An 18,551-nucleotide genomic window follows, 5' to 3' on the forward strand; every position below is an offset into this window, starting at 1 on the left:
AGCGTAAGACCAGGAAAACAGGCTGAAGAATCATGCATTTTGTATCACAGGTACCCGGGGCTCTTCAATGTTAAAAATCCAGGCAGGTAGAATCGCCTGCTGCTGTGGTACTGTCCTTGGCTCCTACAACAAAGCAGTGGAGGTGAAATCAACACAGCCGGTGAGTTGGTGAGGCCGATACCAGACTGGTCTGTGTTGAAGCCAAGGTTGCAAGTGGCAACATAGTATGGTGAACGCTGAAGTGAACAGTGTATGAAGTGCAGGCGATAACCATGGCGAGCAAAATGGTTTCAAAGATCAATGATTCATCCGTTGTCCCAAGATATGATGCCTTGGAGTGGTCCGGCACCGCGTGCATGCTCATTGAAACGTCTCTGTAAGGTATCCAACAGAGAGGTGGCAAAAGTGGAGAGTGACAAAGGATTGTGAATCGAAGTGGTCCTGCAAAGGGTCAAGCAAAATCCTGTGCACAAACAAAATTCTTCAATGTTTATAGAGTTGATGACAAAGTAGATGAAGTTGGTCCGAGCCCGAACGAGGGAGATCAGCCAAGAGCTTTTGGTTAAAGCAAGTTTGTGTTCAAGCAAATAAAAATTGGCCCAAGCCCAGCGGAGGGAGACTGATTGAACATTGTGCCCGGCTGAGGAGGATCTGGGGTGAACCGTCAATCACCCGAGAAATTGGATACATACGTTGGATACATTAAAATCCTATGATCATTGCATTAAAGGGGATCTGACAACTGGCTGAGGAGGGTCCGAGGTGAATAGTGAATAACCGGAGAAATTGAGTATGTGTGAAATTCTAAGAGGAACGGCACTTCTTGTTTGTCGCATCAGGCCCTCTGAAAGAAGAGACTTTGAAAGGCAAAGAGACTTGCTCACCAAAGGCCCTGATGCTAATGTTTGAACTTCACCCTTGTGCCAGAGACTATGCCAAGCTAGAGTGTGCTGCCTTGAACTGTGCATTAAATGTGGGGAAGGGAGGCCAACGGCCTGAATATCCCGACATCCTTTCTTTAACACTTTTCTTATGAATAACATTATTGCCCACACTATTTGTATTTTGAAGTAAGGATTGGCAATAAGTTTATTAGTAAAGGACCTTTTATTTTGACAAGACACCACTAGGACTGCCTTATTATTTGATGCTCGTAGCTTGCTCCCCATCTTTAAGATTTAGGATTAGATAAGCGTTTCTCAAACCCTTTTTGAAGTTCAATAAACACCCTTGAAGTGTGGTCACTTGTGTCTGTCTTACTGTTGATACCATGCTTTCCTTACAGCAGCCAGAGTAGGAGGTAAGGAGGGAGTTGAGTTCCCAACGAGCAGGATCTCAGTGTTACTGGCATTAAGGAAGAGATCATTAGCAGAACACCATGACTGTATAGCAGTCAGAAATGAGAGAGTAAGAAGAGGCAGTGGAGGGAAGCTTGAAAGAGAGCTGCATGTCACCTGCAAAACACTGGAAGTGAAGAGAGAAGACGGAGATCAAAATAGGCTCGAAGGGCAAGGTAGATATTGAAGAGCCACAGAGAGGATAGCGTCCCGAGGGACGCTGCAAGTGGAGAGTGTGACGGAGGAGAGAAAAGGGCCTAAATGAACCTGGGAAGGTCAGTCACAGAGGAAGGAGGTCAACCAGTGCAGTGCCAGGTCAGTGATGCCAAGGGCATCACAGAAACAATTTAAAAGGGTGGCATGATTGACTGTAAAAGGAAGAGAAAAGGTCAAAAAGGATGAGAACGGAAGGGAAGTCTGAGAGTGGGTGAGGGAGAAGGGAAGGATGTAGAGAGGAGTAAGGACAGGATGTCCTGAGTTTTGGTTAAGAAGTGAGAGGACAGTGCAAAGGGTCAGGGATGGCAGAGGAGAAGTGGAGACTGCAGTGGGATTGGCGAGTTGCTTGCAGATTTTGAACAATTCAGCTGTGTTAGTGGCCCCAGAGATGTATGGCATGCTGGGACTGTCATGACTCCATAAGCGTTAGTTAATGGTTGTCTATGGGCCCCTTTCTCACCACCAATTAGCCTTTATGTGTAGTGTCTACCACCAGGTAATGGGCTTTTATTAATACACAATTTTAATAGCTCTTGCAATTAACCCACAATGCTATTATAAGGATTCAATAAAAGCATTTATTGTTCAGTATAGCAGTGTTGTGTGTTCACTCAGTGCAAATTTGTGGAATAACTACTTCACTACCAGCCTTCCTCCTTCCCTTTAGGGAAGCCCAACTACTCAAACTACCATTATGGAGAGCTTTGATGTACAATTTGGTTAGAACCCTGGTTTGAGCTTTTGGTTAGATGGTTGCACACCCCTCATCTCCCCGATCCTTATTATTGCAATCTCACTACCAATCCCTAAACCCCCTTGATTTTTTTCAATTGGTACTTTGCTATCATCCATTCCTCTCCTTTTTCCCTCCCCCCCACCCCTGTTCCTCCAACAAACTAGTACAGTTACCAATGGAGATGGCACAATACTCCACCTTCCGGGCGGCTGACTGCCTGCAACCACCTGTGCCCCCTGCCCTGCACCGGCACCCGGCTGCGATCTCTTTGGTCGGATAGCTACCTCCTGGGTCCCGGACCTACTTAGGCCCTCTCCTCCGGACTCCTCAGGGCTCCGCAGACCTTCTCCACCCTGCACCGCCTCATACAAACTGCTCTACTCCCACACTGCTTGCTACTGGGATCTGGACCACCTCTAGCCCTCTCCCCAGGGTTCCTCACCCATAAGTCCTGCTTTCTCCTAATTAGGTGTCACCTCCTCCAAACAGTTTTTCTTATCCTCTGCCTGCTTCTGGGACCCGGACCTGTTCAAGCCCTCTCCGCCCTGCTCTACATCCTACGTACTATTCTTCTCCTCCTCCTCCATTGCCTGCCCCTGGAACCTGGACCTACTGCACTCTATCTCACTGCTACCACTGATCCTATACAGCCCCTCTCGTTTGTCTGCTTACCTTCTGCGGTTTGTTTCTTCCTCATCGCAGGTCATTGTCCGCCCACCTCCTACAGCCTGCCTCATCATCAACATAGTCCTACCAGTTTAGGGCACGTGGCTGGGTCTAGCGCTAGCCTTCTGCCGCCGTTTTCCTCCCCTTCACACACTCTTCATCACAACACTTCTCCCCTACGTCATGCACATTGCCAACTCTGCTCTCCTCGTCCTTTCTCTTCACGCTCTTCCCCCCTCCTTCTCCTCATGTCCATTCCCTTTCTCAACCCCCTCCCCCGTTCACCCTATCCCCTTCCAACCCTCCCTCATCGTCCTAACCTCATCTACCCCCACTATTGTCCAACCCTCCAGTCTCATCAACATTGCACTCTGGAATGCTAGATCCCTCTGCAATAAGACCGCAGCTGTCTTGGGCAGGTTCTTCCTCTTCCCATGTATCTCGTTTTTCTTGTCATGGCAGTGGTCTTCTCTTCCACCCTAAATACCTTTCTTTTACCTTCTCATTGCCTCTTCCCACCTTCCCTTCCTTCGAATACCTGCACGAATCCTTTACTTCCCCCTCACCCCATTTCCTTTCTAATTATCTACAGACCTCCCCTCTCCCCTCCTTTTACGATGACCTTGACCACCTCCCCCCTCTCTCTCCCTCCCCCTCCCCCCTCACTGTACTCAGCGACTTCAACCTTCACCTCCCTACTCCCCCCCCCCCCCCCCAACCTCCCCCCCTTCTTTCCATCCTTGGCTCCTACCTCCTCTCCTACTCACTCTTCTGGCTCCACTCTTGATCTTATCTTTAATTCAACCTACTCCTCCTTCCCAGTCTCTACTGTACCCAACTATCTCTCTGATTATGCCTTACTCTCCTTCTGCCTCACTCCCCCTCTCCCTCCATCCACTCCTTTTCCCTCCCCCATTTCCTTCTCTCGACGAGATCTCCGTAACTTTAGCCCTTCTCTCTTTTTCAATACTTGCTCTTCCTCTCCCCCCCCCCTCCCGACTTCTCTTTTCTCTCAGCTAATTAAGCTCTCTGCTCTGTCCTCTATCTCTTCCACTCTCAATCAACTTTACCCCCTTTCTCCCTTCCGTCCTACTGGCAAAGCTTCTCAACCCTGGCTCTCCCCTCACCTTCTGTCCATGCGCAGTCTCTTGCGACGCATCGAGTGACGCTGGCTCAAATTCCCCTCTCTATCTCATCAAACCTCCTATTTCTCTTACCACTATATGACTCCTGCCTCAGCTAAACATTCCTACTATTGTAACCTTCTCCACTCCCGGCCTCTCATCCTCGCTGTATCTTTCAAACCCTTTCTAGTCTTCTCTCCCCGCCCACTCCTGACCCCTCAGCTACGTCTTCCCTCTCTCCTTCCGACTTCACTGGCTTCTTCTCTTCCAAAATTCTCTCTTCGCCAAACATTAATTGCTCCCCTTCCTATTCCCCTCCTCCCCTCCACTCCCCTTCAGCTTGCATGTCTGACTTCTCTACTGTCACTCCTTCCGAAGATTCCCTCCTGTCCAAATCCCATCCTACTGCAGCCCCTTCCGATCCTCTCCCCACCCTCCTTATTCCAAAGATTTACCTCCTTCTCATCCCCTACTTAAAAGGGATAGTGCGCTCAGAAATATGAACTGCTAAAATGATGGCCAATAGTCTAAAACATAGTTTAGCCATATTTTGAATTAAAGTTCCTATGTAAACACTTTGAGCAAACGAGGCTCAAAGTGTTTACATGGGAGCATCCATTTTGTGATTTCAGGTAGCCTCCTCAGCTCTGCCCTTGAGGCACTAAACAAGCAGCAAAAGCCCCCTACTGGGAGCTTTTGCTTACTGCAGCCAGAGCAGAGCTGAGGAGGCTGCCTTCACTTTCATTTTAGGTTTTCGGTGCTCCCCAAGCCCAGGGAAGCACAGAAAACGTAAAATGAAGGCAAAAAGCGGAGGCATGTTAATTAAAAATACAATTGCCGTGGTTGGAAAACCAGGGAAATCATAAATACAACAATGTTGTTATTCTGACAGCGGCAGCTTTCGCGTGGAGTCTCCTGGGCTCCCTCAACCCTGAGGGAGTCCAGAAGACTCCAAGTGAAAGCTGCCACATTCAGAACAACAACTTTGTTGGATTTGCAAATACTGCGGCATTTAAAAATACAACAACGTTGTATTTCTCACTGCGGCAGCTTTCGCGTGAGTCTCCTGGACTCCCTCATCGTTGGGGGAGCCCAGGAGACTCCACGCGAAAGCTGCCGCATTGAGAAGCACTGCAGCATTTCAAAACACCCACGTTGTGAGCCCGAGAGCCCCAAAGTGAAATACGCTGCAGCCAGAAACACTGCGGCATAGAAACACAAAACCGCGTTGTGTTTTGGCCTGCAGCGGCTTTCACTTTGGTTCTCCGGGAGGGGAGCCCCGGAGACCCAAAGTGATAGCCACTGCAGGCTGAAAAACACAGTTGTGTTTCAAAAACGATGAGGTTTTTCTTTCTAAGTTTCTCAGGCTCCTCCGGCTCGGAGGAGCGCGAGAAACTTTGAAAGAAACCTGCAGCGTTTTAAAATACAACAACGTATTTATGTTTGCGGTAGCTTCAGCTTGGAGCCCATGGAGCTCCAAGCTGAAGCTACCGCAAACAAATACGTTTTAAAAGCTGCAGTTTTATTTCTACATTTTCCGGGCTCCTCCAGCCCGGAAAACTAAATGCAGCTAGTGCTTATTAAAAAAAAAAAAAAAAAAGAAATTAGCACTTACCAAGATGCAGCTGCAGCTTTCCTGCCTGCAGTCTCTGGTCTCCGTCCTCCGGCACCAATGAAGCAAAAGCCACCCAGTGGTAGCTTTTGTTTACTACAGCTGGCTGGCTTTTGTTTCATTAGTGCCGCAAAGGCAAGCACAGGCGGCATCCATTTCACAAAACGGATGCCTCGTAGTGCTTCCCATTTTAAAGTTTGAGCTTCATTTGCTCAATACTTTACATAGGGACTTAAATATATATTTTTTAGATTTGTTTTTAATTATTGGCCATCTTTTTTGCCAATAATATTTCTGAGCGCACCATTCCTTTAACCTCCTTCAATATTTGTCTCTCCTCTGCTACCTTCCCCTCCGCCTTCAAGCACGCTACTATCATCCCTATTCTGAATAAAACCTTCTGCTAATCCCCTTCTTGCATCCAATCTCGCTTCGTCCATTCCTCTCTATAAATATTTCAACCCTTAGTTTATTCTCAGCTTTTGTCACTAACCTTTCTCTCCTACCCCCCCCCTCTCAATCTGGTTTCCACCCTCAAGACTCCGCTCGGACTGCTCTCACTTATGTTATCAACTCCCTCCTCACCGCTCGCTACTCTAAACAATCCTCAGTCCTCATCATCCTTGACCTCTCTGCGGCCTTTGATACCGTTGATCACCCCTTACTTCTCAATACTCTTTCCTCCTCTGGTTTCAACCGCTCTGTTCACAACTGGCTCTCCTCTTACCCCTCCTCCAGCTCTTTTGCTGTCTCTTGGGGCGGTCGTACCTCCTCTACTCTCCCCTTGGACTACGGTGTACCCCAAGGCTCTGTTCTCGGCCCTTTTCTATTCTCTTTACACCTCCCTTCTCTCCCCCATCATCTCTTCCTTTGGAATTTCTCACCATTTCTATGCCGAGACCCAGCTCTTCCTTTCCTTCTCTCCCGACCTCCACCTCTCTCTTCCTGTCTTACTGCCATTAAAAACTGGATGTCATCCCACTTTCTCTCTCTCTCAACACTGATAAGACTGAAGTCTTATGCTTGCCCTCCAACACGCTTCCCCCTCCCTCTACCCCCCTTTATTCACTTTCCCCCCTCTAATCTTCCCATGCTTGCAATCTAAGCATTCACTTTGACTCCTCTCTCTCCTTTACCCACCATATTTGTCTTACCTCTCACGCCTGTCGCTACCACCTGTTCAATATTTGTAAAGTCTGCTCCTCTCTCACCTTTCAGCCCACTAAACTTTGCATATCCTCCCTCATCTTCTCTCATCTTTTCTATTGTTCTTATCTCCTCTTTGGACTCCCTGCTTCTCAGCTCGCCCCCCTCAAATCCCTCTACCACCGCCATCCGTACCCTCTGTCTTCTTGCTCCTCACGACTGTTTCCTCTTCGCTTTCTTACCTTGGCTGGCTTCCCTTTCACTTCCAACTTAAATTTCACTTCCTCTGTCTTGTCTTTAAATCTCTTCACGATCTCGCTCCCCCTTATCTCTCCTCTCCTTTCATTCTACACCCATTGCCAATCTCTTCCTACTCACTGTTCCCCCATCCCTGTGTGCATCTTCTCGTTTGCAATACTTTCAGCTCCTTGCCCTCCTACACTGATCGAGATATCTCTCTTCCCCTACTTACGTCTCACTACCTGCTCCTTTTCCTCTTACACTTCCTCCCCTCCTCTTGCATCTTCATTCTATTCCCCATCCTGTCTCCCTCCTCCTTCCCCTCTCCACCCCCTCCTTTTCTCATTTATCTTCATAGGCAAATTGTTCTACGTACTGTTTTATTGGTTTGATTCATGTGTTGTAATTTGCTTCTACTGTCATCTTCTATGTATTCTATTATAATGTAAAGCGATTTGGCGTAAAGCGGTATATAAACATAATAACTACAATCATTATTGCTATAAGAACACTTGGTGCTGATACAAGCTTATTAACATAGCTGATCTGTGGAGCAAGTAAGACATGAACATGTGATTACCAAAGGTGTGGAATGTCTTTGCATTCAACAGCCTGATCTGCTGCACCCGAACAAAATAACCTAAGCAGGGGTATGGCCACAGTTACTGTACTTTGCTCTTAGAAGCAAGAATATAGTTAAGACGTTGAACAAGGTTGAAGGTGTTGAAAATTCAGACCATCCTTAGCAAAATAGAAATAATATAATAAAACAATTCTGGTATTAAGCAAAGAGCTGAAAATGCAATAAGAATACATTGGTGAAAATAATTCTTACAAATGGTTACCTTTTATCCAATGAAACTACCATCTAAAGACGTTACGCCTTCCGCATAAGGAAGCAAATAGAGTCACAGTGTTGACACATCGTGTTGAATAAGAACCCACAAACAACAAAAAATGTAGATAATTAAAATGTTTACTTACCCTTTTGACTGACCGTTTGCACGGTTTTCAAAGAATTTTATCTCCAAAACATCGTTTATTCCCAGACAATGCACAGAGTCTGTTAAATCTTCATCGGTCGTCCACTGAAAAACAAGATTAATTATAATTAACTGCCAATGGAGTTAGTTATTAAATGCCACCTCTGGGTTTCCAGTGTGTGGAATCAAGGTACACAAATACAAACAAAATAGTCACCTGGTTGACTGCTAGCTATTTTATATTGAATAAATGTATCAACTGACAATTGGGGTCATATTTCACCAGAAGAACACTTCATTACATCTCTATTAAATGTGATGTCATGGAATGTAATTTATACAGGCACCCGCTCAGTTTAGTTCAGAAAGTGAATAAATAGGAGTGAAAGAACTGTAAAAGAATAATGAGTGGGGAGGACGGCACAAGGTTTTCCACTGAACAACAGTTAGTTAATCAGTAGTTGTTAAAGTGCCATAACTACATAAAGGTCTCCGGGGAGTTTTGTAAACGCCAGTTTGGGTTTGTTTTCACAGAACCACCAATGGTGTGGGGTTCGAGAAGCCAACTTTAGAGGAGTGGACAGTTACACAAACTAAATTCTCTTGGTAGAGCGAGTTAGGACTGATTTTCTATACTTTGGCCTGTTGGACAGATGTATACAAGGCCAATCTAGTTTAGTGACGGGGACAACTCTGGGAGCTGTAGGCAAACCAGTTCAGGTAGCAAGACGAGTGGTCAAGGCAAAGTCTCAAAAGGTGGTGAGCCTGTAAAGCAGTTTGTCCTAGTTCTGTGCCTCGAGGGAAGGAATCCTGATTGGTTTTCAGGATATCCGTCATTAACATTCATGAGGAACAATGTGCATACATTTAGAATCATTGTATGCAAATTTCTCTCATGAATATTTATGTTAACGTTAAAGGACATTTGTACCGCGCACTATAACCACCGGAGTGGTCCCCTGGCGCTCCGGCGGCTCTGAAAGAGGAAGGGAGGGGTGGTTAGTGGGAAGTAGCTGGAAAAGTGCAAGAGAGCAGTGATGTGCTGTTGGCGGCCTCAGCCTGGTGTGTCCGTTGGCTGAGCCTGGAGTGTTTTGCGTCCGGTAGTCGTCGTGTACTGTTGTGCAAGTCTTTGTGTGTGTTTTGTTGTTGCAATGTAGTGAAGTTTTTGCGGTTTGTTGTGCTGTAGGTTTGGAGTTTGAGAGGTGTATGCAGAGAGGGAAATGGTTAGTGCAATTGGTTAGTTGGCATCTATCCTGAATTGAGGCGCTGGGCTTCTGTAATATCCCCAGGTGGGGTTCGGGAGCACGCCTCTGTCCTTGTCTGGGTCTGGGTCTGTCCGGCCTGCAAGGTCCCATTCAAATCTAGCCCCAGTCTTCCCTCCCCACTCATACGGCTAGCGCACCTGCCCATGTCCACAGCTCATAATGTGTGGTGATTGCTAATATCCTGATAATTCCACTATACTATGGTACCCGGTGGCAATTTACGGACAAGTGCAGTTGAGTGGGATGTCGATTCCATCTCAGTTTGGTTGTCGTCTGTGTTCCCCTCTAACTGGTGTCCTGCGCCCAGGTGCCGTGGGAGCTTCTTCACATAGGGAGATGTCCACAGTCTGTACTGGGGGTTGTCAGTGTCCAGTTTATTCATCCCTTTCCTTTCTGTTTCGGTTTCGGTTCTCAGTTTGAGTCTGTGGTGTTGAAGAGCCAGTTTTTAAGTAATTTCCTAAATTTTAGGTGATTTTTGGTGTTATGTCTTTTGGGGAGTTGTTCCAGGTTTTTGCGGTTAAGTGGTAGAATGAGGTGCCTCCCAGTTACTTCTTGAGGTACGGTTTAGGTTCCAGGCGGATTTCGTTGCTTGACCCGAGGGGTCTTGTTGGCTTGTAAATTGTTATTTTCTTTTGTAGGAATTCAGTAGGAATTAATGAGGGGTATCCGGAAAACCGGGCATGGATCCTGCCCTCTAGTTCGACAACCCTGCAGTAAGGGGCCCTCAAATGAGGACACAGTGAAAAGTCAAGGAAAACTGATGCGCTTTGTGTTTTAAACATCGTCCCTAGCCCCCCGCACCCTTCACCTCCCAAATTTCACATGGTGGAGAAGAGACTCCCCTACGGGGGACAAGGACTACCGTTCTGCAGAGGTACTCCATAGAGCCCTCTCGTTTGGAGCAACAGTAACATCAGAACCTCAGATATCCTTCAAATCAAGTAACAGTTTGTTATAAGACCCAATATCAAAACGAAGGAATAATTTAGTAAAACTACTGTGAAGAATGCTGAGCGAGTAGTGTCAATAACTCAATGGTTAGGAACACTAATGTGATGAAGAAAAATGAACAAATAATGCAGAGTGCTCAACTAATAGAGAAAACTGACTATAATCCTCCGCTGGATAGGATCCACCAACCCATCATAAAAAGGGAAGATGGACTCATGTGAGAAGGGAAAAACACAGGAGTCTTAAAAATCAGCCGAGTTGAGAGTGCTGAGGAAGACTGGGACATCCAGGGGATTTGGGGGTCTGGGGTAGAAAACCCCTGGAGCGAGAACCAGTTGAGGGCGGTGGCGTGACTCAGGAGAGAAGCGCTGTTAAGTCCGGAAACAACCTCAAGACTGCTGGATCACTGGTGCAGCGGAGAAGAAACAGAAGGAGCAGGAGAGAGAAATGAATATGTCCCAACTTCAAAGTAAGTTTCTAACCGGCGAACAGGCCCGGGATCAAGTTGAAAGCAAGGTGACATGGACGGAGGGAGACTAGAGAGGGAACACTGCTGTAAAGAGTACCCTCTGCCTACTCATTCCAGTGGGTGGCCGGAAATTAAGGAGAACCACTACTGAACTTTTTACTCATCTCAGTAATATAAGAACTGGACAAGAGAATAAGATTAACTATTGGGTCTACTATAATTATCTCAAGGAGAAAGACAGTGAATCAGAGGAGGGTGATCATGATGTCAAATGTCTTATTCATAAGGAGCTGGGGGTGTGGGGGTGGGGGTGCAGGCGGGGAAAGACTACAAAAACCCAGAGAATAAGAACCACAGAGAAAGAGGGATTTGGTATCCCTAGTAATCTCAGAGAAGAGACTTTCAAAAAACACAAGGCTCAGCGGTAATATTCTATAACATCTATTGGAACGTGTGTTCAGGTTTGCAACACTTTCTCGAGATCCTAGCACTCCATTAGGGAAAATGAGAGTTATGTTTGCGGGGGCTGGAATAATATTGGGAGGAGACTTGAACAAACAAAATGAGCGTGTAGAATCACAGAAAATGGTAACTGTGGGTGGAGTTTCTAAATGAATGGGGGTTAAAGATGGCAACTGGGAACCTAGCAGGGGACATCCCAGCTAAAGCAACTAGAGTTCAAGGAACAGCTGTATCCACCCTGGATTACCTTTTCTCGTCAATTCCCCTGTTTGAGCAAAGGGTCACTCGAAATATTAGAGAGGGGGCGGGGGGAGGCAGTGACCATTTACATCTTGAACTATTGTTGCCAGATATTTTGATGGATCCGCAAGAGAGGGACAAACAAGTACTTGAATGTAGGAAAGGTAGAGTATGTCTCCTCAAATATAAACTCGAAGGAAAAAAAAAACCTCAATGATAGGTTAATGGGTATGCCGGAGCATATACAATTGGAACATTGTGTCCCTGATGGTTTCATAAAGTTTGTCTGGTCCACCTATCCACCGAGTAGGAGTGGAGGGGGTCCAAAACAGACTCATCGACATTCATTCGATGAAGAAACCATGAAGAGGAAAAGAGATCTGAATAAGAACCTAAGAGACATTAAAAAAAGAAAAGCAAATAGTGAGGCAATGAAAATAGAGGAAAGACGTCTCATCAAGAAGTACAAAATCTGGTCACTATCAAAGAAAATAGGGAGGCTTCAGAAGGATGGGGAACACATGCAGATTAATTGGGAAAAAAGACACTAGAGAGTATTGGTCTGTGTTGCACAAATTGGAGGGTAATCTAGAAAGCCGGCAGTGTAACCTAGTTTCTGAAAAAGACTGGATTAGCCATTTAGGATTGGTCTTTGGGAAACCACAAAAAACCCTGATACAATATAACAAACAAGAACTCTGAAATAAGGCGGTGGCTGCCAATTGCCGACCTATCGCCCTCCTGGACATAGACAGTAAGATCTTCATGAAGATACTACTGGGAGAGCTAGAGAGTTGGGAAAGAAAAGTGAAGATACTATCAAAGTGTCAAACAGGCTTTAGGAGGGGTCTGTCCACTGCATTAAATGGCATGGTGTTAAATGAGTGAAAACTCAGGAAATAGTGGAGGCGTCCAGCTATTTGGTATGTGGGTCGACTTCTCCAAAGCCTTTGATCAGGTGGACAGAGGGAGGCTTTGGCAGAAACTGAGATCCCAGAAGGAATTCTAGGGATGCTCAGAGTTTCATAAAAATAACAGTCTGAGTGCGCCTAGATGAGGGTCACCTGTCTGAGCCAGTGAGAGTGGAATGGGGAGTCCGTCAGGGGTGCCTGGGAGAACCATTCTTCAATTTATACATAGCAGATTTGGGAGATTATTTGGCCCCGTCGGCATTAGCAAGTCCTGTGTTGAATGGGGTAAAGTTACACTGGCTTGCTTACGTAGACGATGTAGTCATGGATAGGACAGCTATTGGACTAAAACGTCTCCTAAATGGAATGGATTGCATCGATATGCAGAAGAAAACGAGCTGGCCCCTGAATCCAAATAAATCAAAAATATTGGTTTTCAGACAGACGAATAAAAAAGTGGCATTCCAACAATGGTCAATGGGGGGTGAGAAGATACCAAGGGTGGAAGTGTTGGTCTACCTGGGATACAAAATGTATGCTCTCCCGGCACTATGTAAAGTAGAACAGGATAGTTTGATGAAAATAATTTTCTGCTTAAATGAAGAAAATACTCATGGAGGTATGGTAGATTTTCAATCATCCCAGTACTAAAATTCTATCAAGCCAAAGTAATTCCTGTCATACTTTATTGGGTGGAAGCAAAACCCCAGTTATGGTATATATCGTGACAAAAATTGGAGGGACTCTTGTGGAAACATGCTCTTGGTTTACCAATGTGTCTTTCGATGTCCAATATTAGGTTTGAACTGGGCCTAAAATCACCGAAAGCACTAGCAGGGTGGAAAATAATATCACTATTTCGACAGATAACAGCCCAGGAAAAGACACAATATGAAGACATAAGAGTCCACATGGAAAACAAGAAATCAAAAATTCTATCAAACTTATGTACTCAAGTGGTAGCTCGCCTACACAAAGCAGACAGAGCTGAAACCATTACTGGAGAATCCTTTGAACGCAAAAAAGAGATGGGATGAAATTGATTGGATTCAAACAATTGACAAAGTGCGCTCAGGGGCCAATCCAAACCCATGCAAGAAAGTCGATCGGAAACTGGGTTATCTAAGTAAATATCTAGTGAAGTTCCCGGACTGGAGAATCAGGCAAAAATTCCTGAGACTACAGCTGAATGTCATCCATACAGGAGAAGTTCTTGCGGAAAAAAGGTTTGGATGACAATGCCATCAGTCTGTGCCAGGTCTATAAAAACCCAGTCGCGCAGTCCACCAAACATCTATTATTGGACTGTGAAGGCACAAGGCAAGTAAGAGCCCTCCTCTTTGGGAGTATTGGCTTCAAATCACCATATTATATGCCAGAACAATTCTGGGAGAGGCCGATTGATGGTTACACAAAGGGCATGATAACAGCAGTTATCCAAATGCTATAAAGATGTAAAATGGTGCTTTGAATGGCAGTGAACATGAACTATATGGATGGTAACGGTAGCAACCCTGCCATTTCCCGTTGGTCAAGACTACATGTAAAAATTGAAGAGGAAAATGAAATCTGACAGGGATGCACTCTGCTTTTAGACTTTAAATGCAAAGTATATTGAGAACTATGATTGTTTGGATGTGTAGATAGGTAAACATTTGGTTTTGCTCTTTTGTGCTAATGGAGTAGTACAGTGAGACCTAGATCTGTTTCAGTGTATATACAGCTATTTTTTTACTTTATTTTTTATTTTTTAAAGTTTAATTTTTTGCTTTCTTTTTCCTCTTCTGTATTATACTCCTGAAGCATATTTTTGTAGTGTATTTCTATTTAGGTTTGTATGATTGTAAAAAGTTATGTTAATCAAATACAACAATAAAAACATTAAAAAAACAAAAAAAAAAACACAGACACTGTACAAGAATCTCCAAAGCCCACAACGGTGAGAAGGCTACAAAGAGAACGAATAGGGGAGCCAAAGCCTTGGAAATGTCCCTTAGAAGAACTAACCAAATTAGTCCAAGAGAGTGTAAGGATGTCGAAGAAGGATGCTGACCCAAGGGTGACAGTTTTGTTGGTAAAAACCTTTACTAATCAAAAAGTAAGAACCCCTCACTAGCACCATCTTCTAAGCGGGTTTCCCTGATTTGTCAGAATGTCTGTCAAAAATTAACCGTCCTGTGTCATAACCTACTTCTATCCCCTACACTACAACTAAAGAGTAAACCAACAGAAGGGGGGAGAGACGGTGGGAGTGTGAGGTTAGTCAATGGACTGTACCCTAGGTGATCGTCCTTATCCCCTGAGAGATGAGTCCCCCCCCCCCCCATGAGATCCTCGCTCCTAGGGGGAATAATGGGAAGCGGCTGCACCTCCACAGCCGCATAGAAAAGGCCCCCCCCCCTTGGGGAGAAGGAACGATGCATAGTGAATCAAAATGGTCTACTAAAGCTGAGGAAGCCTATCCAGGAGGAGGAGTTATTCTCCTGGTATTTTGTGATTTTTGTCTTAGGGGTAGGGACAGAGCAGCTTAACTTTAGACAGAGGACAGACGAGCACCTTAATTTGGTTAGGCAGGGAAATCCACATACTAGAGATCGTGAGGTCTTTTCCACTTATTTTAATAAATGAGTTTCAAGAATAACAAAAACTGGTCTCTCTCCTGCTGACCTACCACAGTAACTTCTGCACCTAACGAGGTGAGGCGCATGTAAATCTAAGCAGATACAAGCATCAGAAAGACAATTACAGGTATGTAATGTTGGTCTTCTGAGGCTTGTGGATCTGCTTAAAATCACAAGCTTTGCATAGACTAGCGAATAGTACCAGGAGGAGGTGGTGGGCTATCAGAAGGAACAGAAGCAAACTACTGTCTTAGCACGGTCTGTCCTTTGAGAGTCACTTCTAGCTTGTGTGTCCACACAGTAATGATGGGACAACTGAGCTCCATGTAGTTTTGAGATTGCCTCGAAGGGAACATTTGAAATGAAGGCTAGTGTCCCCCCCCCCCCCACCCCCCACCCCCCACCCCAGTACTATGTGTAGTGAGTTCTAGGTGTAAATGGCAGTTCATTGTTGGATAACCTGTAACATTGCTGTATACATTTCTACAATCCATTTAGAAATAGCTGCTTTGGAGACAGGATTCCCTTCCCTCACAGCAGCTTAGGAAGCCAAAACTGGTCTGTCTTTCCAATTGGTTTAGTATTGAGATAGTACATGACAGCTCTTCTAACATCCAGTGTATATATAGGTCTTTCAGCAGTTTTTTTGTAGGCCTTGAAAAATCACTTGCAGTTCAACAGTTTGGTTGGTATGGAATCTGGAAATTAATGGTGTGAACCATGGGTGTTGGGTTAGATTTTCATTTCCATGCTAAATCTCCCTCCACTATGGAGTCTACTTTCCTCCATATCTCTTAAATCATCTGTGTAACGTTTGCAGCACACAGCTCCTTATGCGCAGTGTTGCTGGGAACCCTTTGTATCCCTCCTAAAACATACAAGAGTTTAGCACACAACATCTTATGTGAGTGCTAAAGAGATACCTAGTATCCCACTTTTCTCTGCTTCTGTGACTTTTTAGTCACAGACCACCTTCTAGTTATGGCTGGTGGCAGTGGACGTGTTCTACCAACTTGTGTGCTATTTTCAATTTCAGACTGTTGTCACAGTCTCGGTTGTGCACAATAGGGACATCTATGTTCCAAGATGGTGGCTACTTCCCTTTTTAGCCATTTCTAATGCAGATGTCCGTGGTTAGTCCATTGTCTACCGTTCTAGGGGGAGTGCGGGGGGGCCTGTTTGCGCATTTTGCCTTTGGCAGGAACCCTTGGGTGTCCCTGTCTAGGTTCCAGTGCTCTGCTAGAATGGAACCAGCTCTCGTCTAGCTGTCCTGGTTGGACAGCCACCCGCCCATTCAGTAAAACAAGAGAGATTGTAGAGGAGCGTGCTGAAACTGAAAAAAGGTGACGTTTGAGGCAAAAGGCAAGTCGACCACAGGAAACTGAAGTGACCGAAGAAGACAACCAGAGATGCACTGCAGTCCTGACCCCGTTTTCTATGCAACAAAGGAGCTTCAGAAGAGGACTACTCCTTACCATTGGCTGGTAGCACTAACCAGCCTGGAGACAAAAATAAAATCTGAGCTATATCCGGAGGTGCTGTGCCTTTTCTCAGAGCTGCAGACCGTGGATACCAGACCCGCGCCCAAATACGTCCAAGTCTTTGCTTAGCTCCAGGTGAATCTCCAGACACAATCCCCCTCACCAGAGTTTAGGGATCTAAGATTGAACAGGTGAATTGTGTCCTTTGTTGGTGCTGCAGCAAAGGCATCAAAACCACAGACTGACCAGAAGAGTTTAAGAAATCCATGCCAGACGTCCTCTTGAGACTGCTGCTGAGACATCCCGTTCATTGTTCTGCCTTTCATCACCAGACCAAGGAACATGCAGACCTTATCGATTGCTGCTGCACATAGGAGAATCCAGCAACGAAAATGTCTTCTAACCCAAGGTACTGTGGGGTGAAAAGGTATTGCCTACCTTAAACCGAGAAGTCACTCCAGAGCATTGCAGTGCACAAAGAGGTGTCCACCCATACACTTTTGACCCAAGCTGCCGGTTTGTGTCCCTTTTTCGAGTCCTGCAACATGGTCTCCATCGTTGTTAATCTTATTGTAACCTTTTCTAGAGACTGAAAGTATACACAAGAACCCTTGCTGTTCTGCTGCTTCGTAAGACTTTAAGCCCTCTCTGAAATGACTTTTACATAGAGTTAGGGACTGGACTTTAAAAGCCTTAGTTTGCTGTAAAACTGCCTCTAGAACCTTAAGTTCTGCTATTGTTTCACTAACCAACTGTTTTGCTTCCTAAAAGACTATGTTATGAGGTTTTCCTAAGTAAATGCGATTACCATATTTCTTCTGTCTCAATGCGATAGCGTGGTAGTACCGATAATATGGTAGAACTGTCATTAGTGTCAAACTATTGCAACCACAAGCAACTACAAACTAAGCAGTGGCCCTTGAAAAGTACAAGTAATCCCATGTGTATTGGTTTAATGATCAGAGTATTTTAAGACATTACTAGCGTATATATAATATATATTTTATATAAATGTATTGGTTTGTTTCTTTGACCTGCTTTACTAACTAGGTTCAGTATACTGAACTAAAGCTCACATCTTCCTCTTATAAGCATGACTGCTCTGCCACTCTACCAAGGTTCCATGAGCAGTACAGACTGCTACTAAGAGTTGGGGACCTGTATACCATTGGGATAGTTTTATGAAGTCTTAACTGAAGTGGACCTTAGGCAACCCCCCTAACAAAGGTCACCATTCTGCTAGATTGGTGGCCTTTCGTTTTTCACCAACTTTTAGTGTGCTTGTCCTTTCTTGGTCCTTCTGCCATCCTGGATGAGAGAGGTCCTGGTTGTTCTTTTGTCTTCGGCAGGAAGTGTGGGAGGAGTCGGAAACTCTGCTCACCTTTGTCTTCTGGTGTGCCTGAGAGAAACCAGTTCCCACTGGGGGGGCTGTGTCCGATTGGACAGCCACGACCCCTTTCTGTAAACTGCTGAGAGTTTGCAGAGGTTGCATGTGGGTTCCTGTATATCTGGCCTGGATCTTGGAGCTGAAGGACAAGTCAACCTCTGGAACAAGATCCGATGACGAAGAGAAAACTGCTGTAGCTGTTAAGACAGTTTTTCTGAAGTCCAACTAAGGGCTTAGCAAAACCATTCAACTGACACAGTACAAGACTCCATTCTTAGTATGAGGCTGTACCACCTGAGTTCAGGGTAGCGTAGACAGAGCAGCCAGGCTCATCTTAGGAGGGAGAGGGCTGTAGACTCAGAACAAAGAAATTGTAGTACATATACGGTCCAAAGAAACACTGAAATACTATGCATTGTAAAATAGTTTATTTAAATAAAAGTAGGCCCAGATAAATATTGAGGGGAAATAGGTGCCATAACAGATCATATAAACAAATCTTTTATTTATTGTTACATGGTTATAAATGACCCTTTAACAAAATTTCAAATCATCATAGTTACATAAATTCAATTCACCAAACGCAAACAAAACAATTACAGTTCAAATAAAATCTGTGGATGAATTACGAACATCTTACTAAAAATCAATTAAAAACAAACCCAATCAATTGCATGTACTTAAGCCGTAGATAGACAGTAAAA

At 44.9% G+C, this 18,551-nt stretch overlaps 1 protein-coding gene across 4 annotated transcripts in view; it reads right to left on the reverse strand.

Annotated features, from left to right (window-relative positions):
- The window catches only part of CPSF6 (cleavage and polyadenylation specific factor 6), a 539,228-nt gene that overhangs the window by 438,849 nt on the left and 81,828 nt on the right, over positions 1–18,551 (reverse strand). For all 4 annotated transcript variants that reach the window (XM_069629368.1, XM_069629366.1, XM_069629367.1 and 1 more), the window contains exon 3: positions 8,062–8,165. In XM_069629368.1, coding sequence (XP_069485469.1) covers positions 8,062–8,165 — 104 coding nt within the window. The remainder of the gene's footprint in view (positions 1–8,061; positions 8,166–18,551) is intronic.

Source organism: Ambystoma mexicanum, chromosome 12, assembly GCF_040938575.1.
Source record: "Ambystoma mexicanum isolate Mex_15411 chromosome 12, UKY_AmexF1_1, whole genome shotgun sequence".
In the NCBI taxonomy this organism is placed as follows: Eukaryota; Metazoa; Chordata; class Amphibia; order Caudata; family Ambystomatidae; genus Ambystoma; species Ambystoma mexicanum.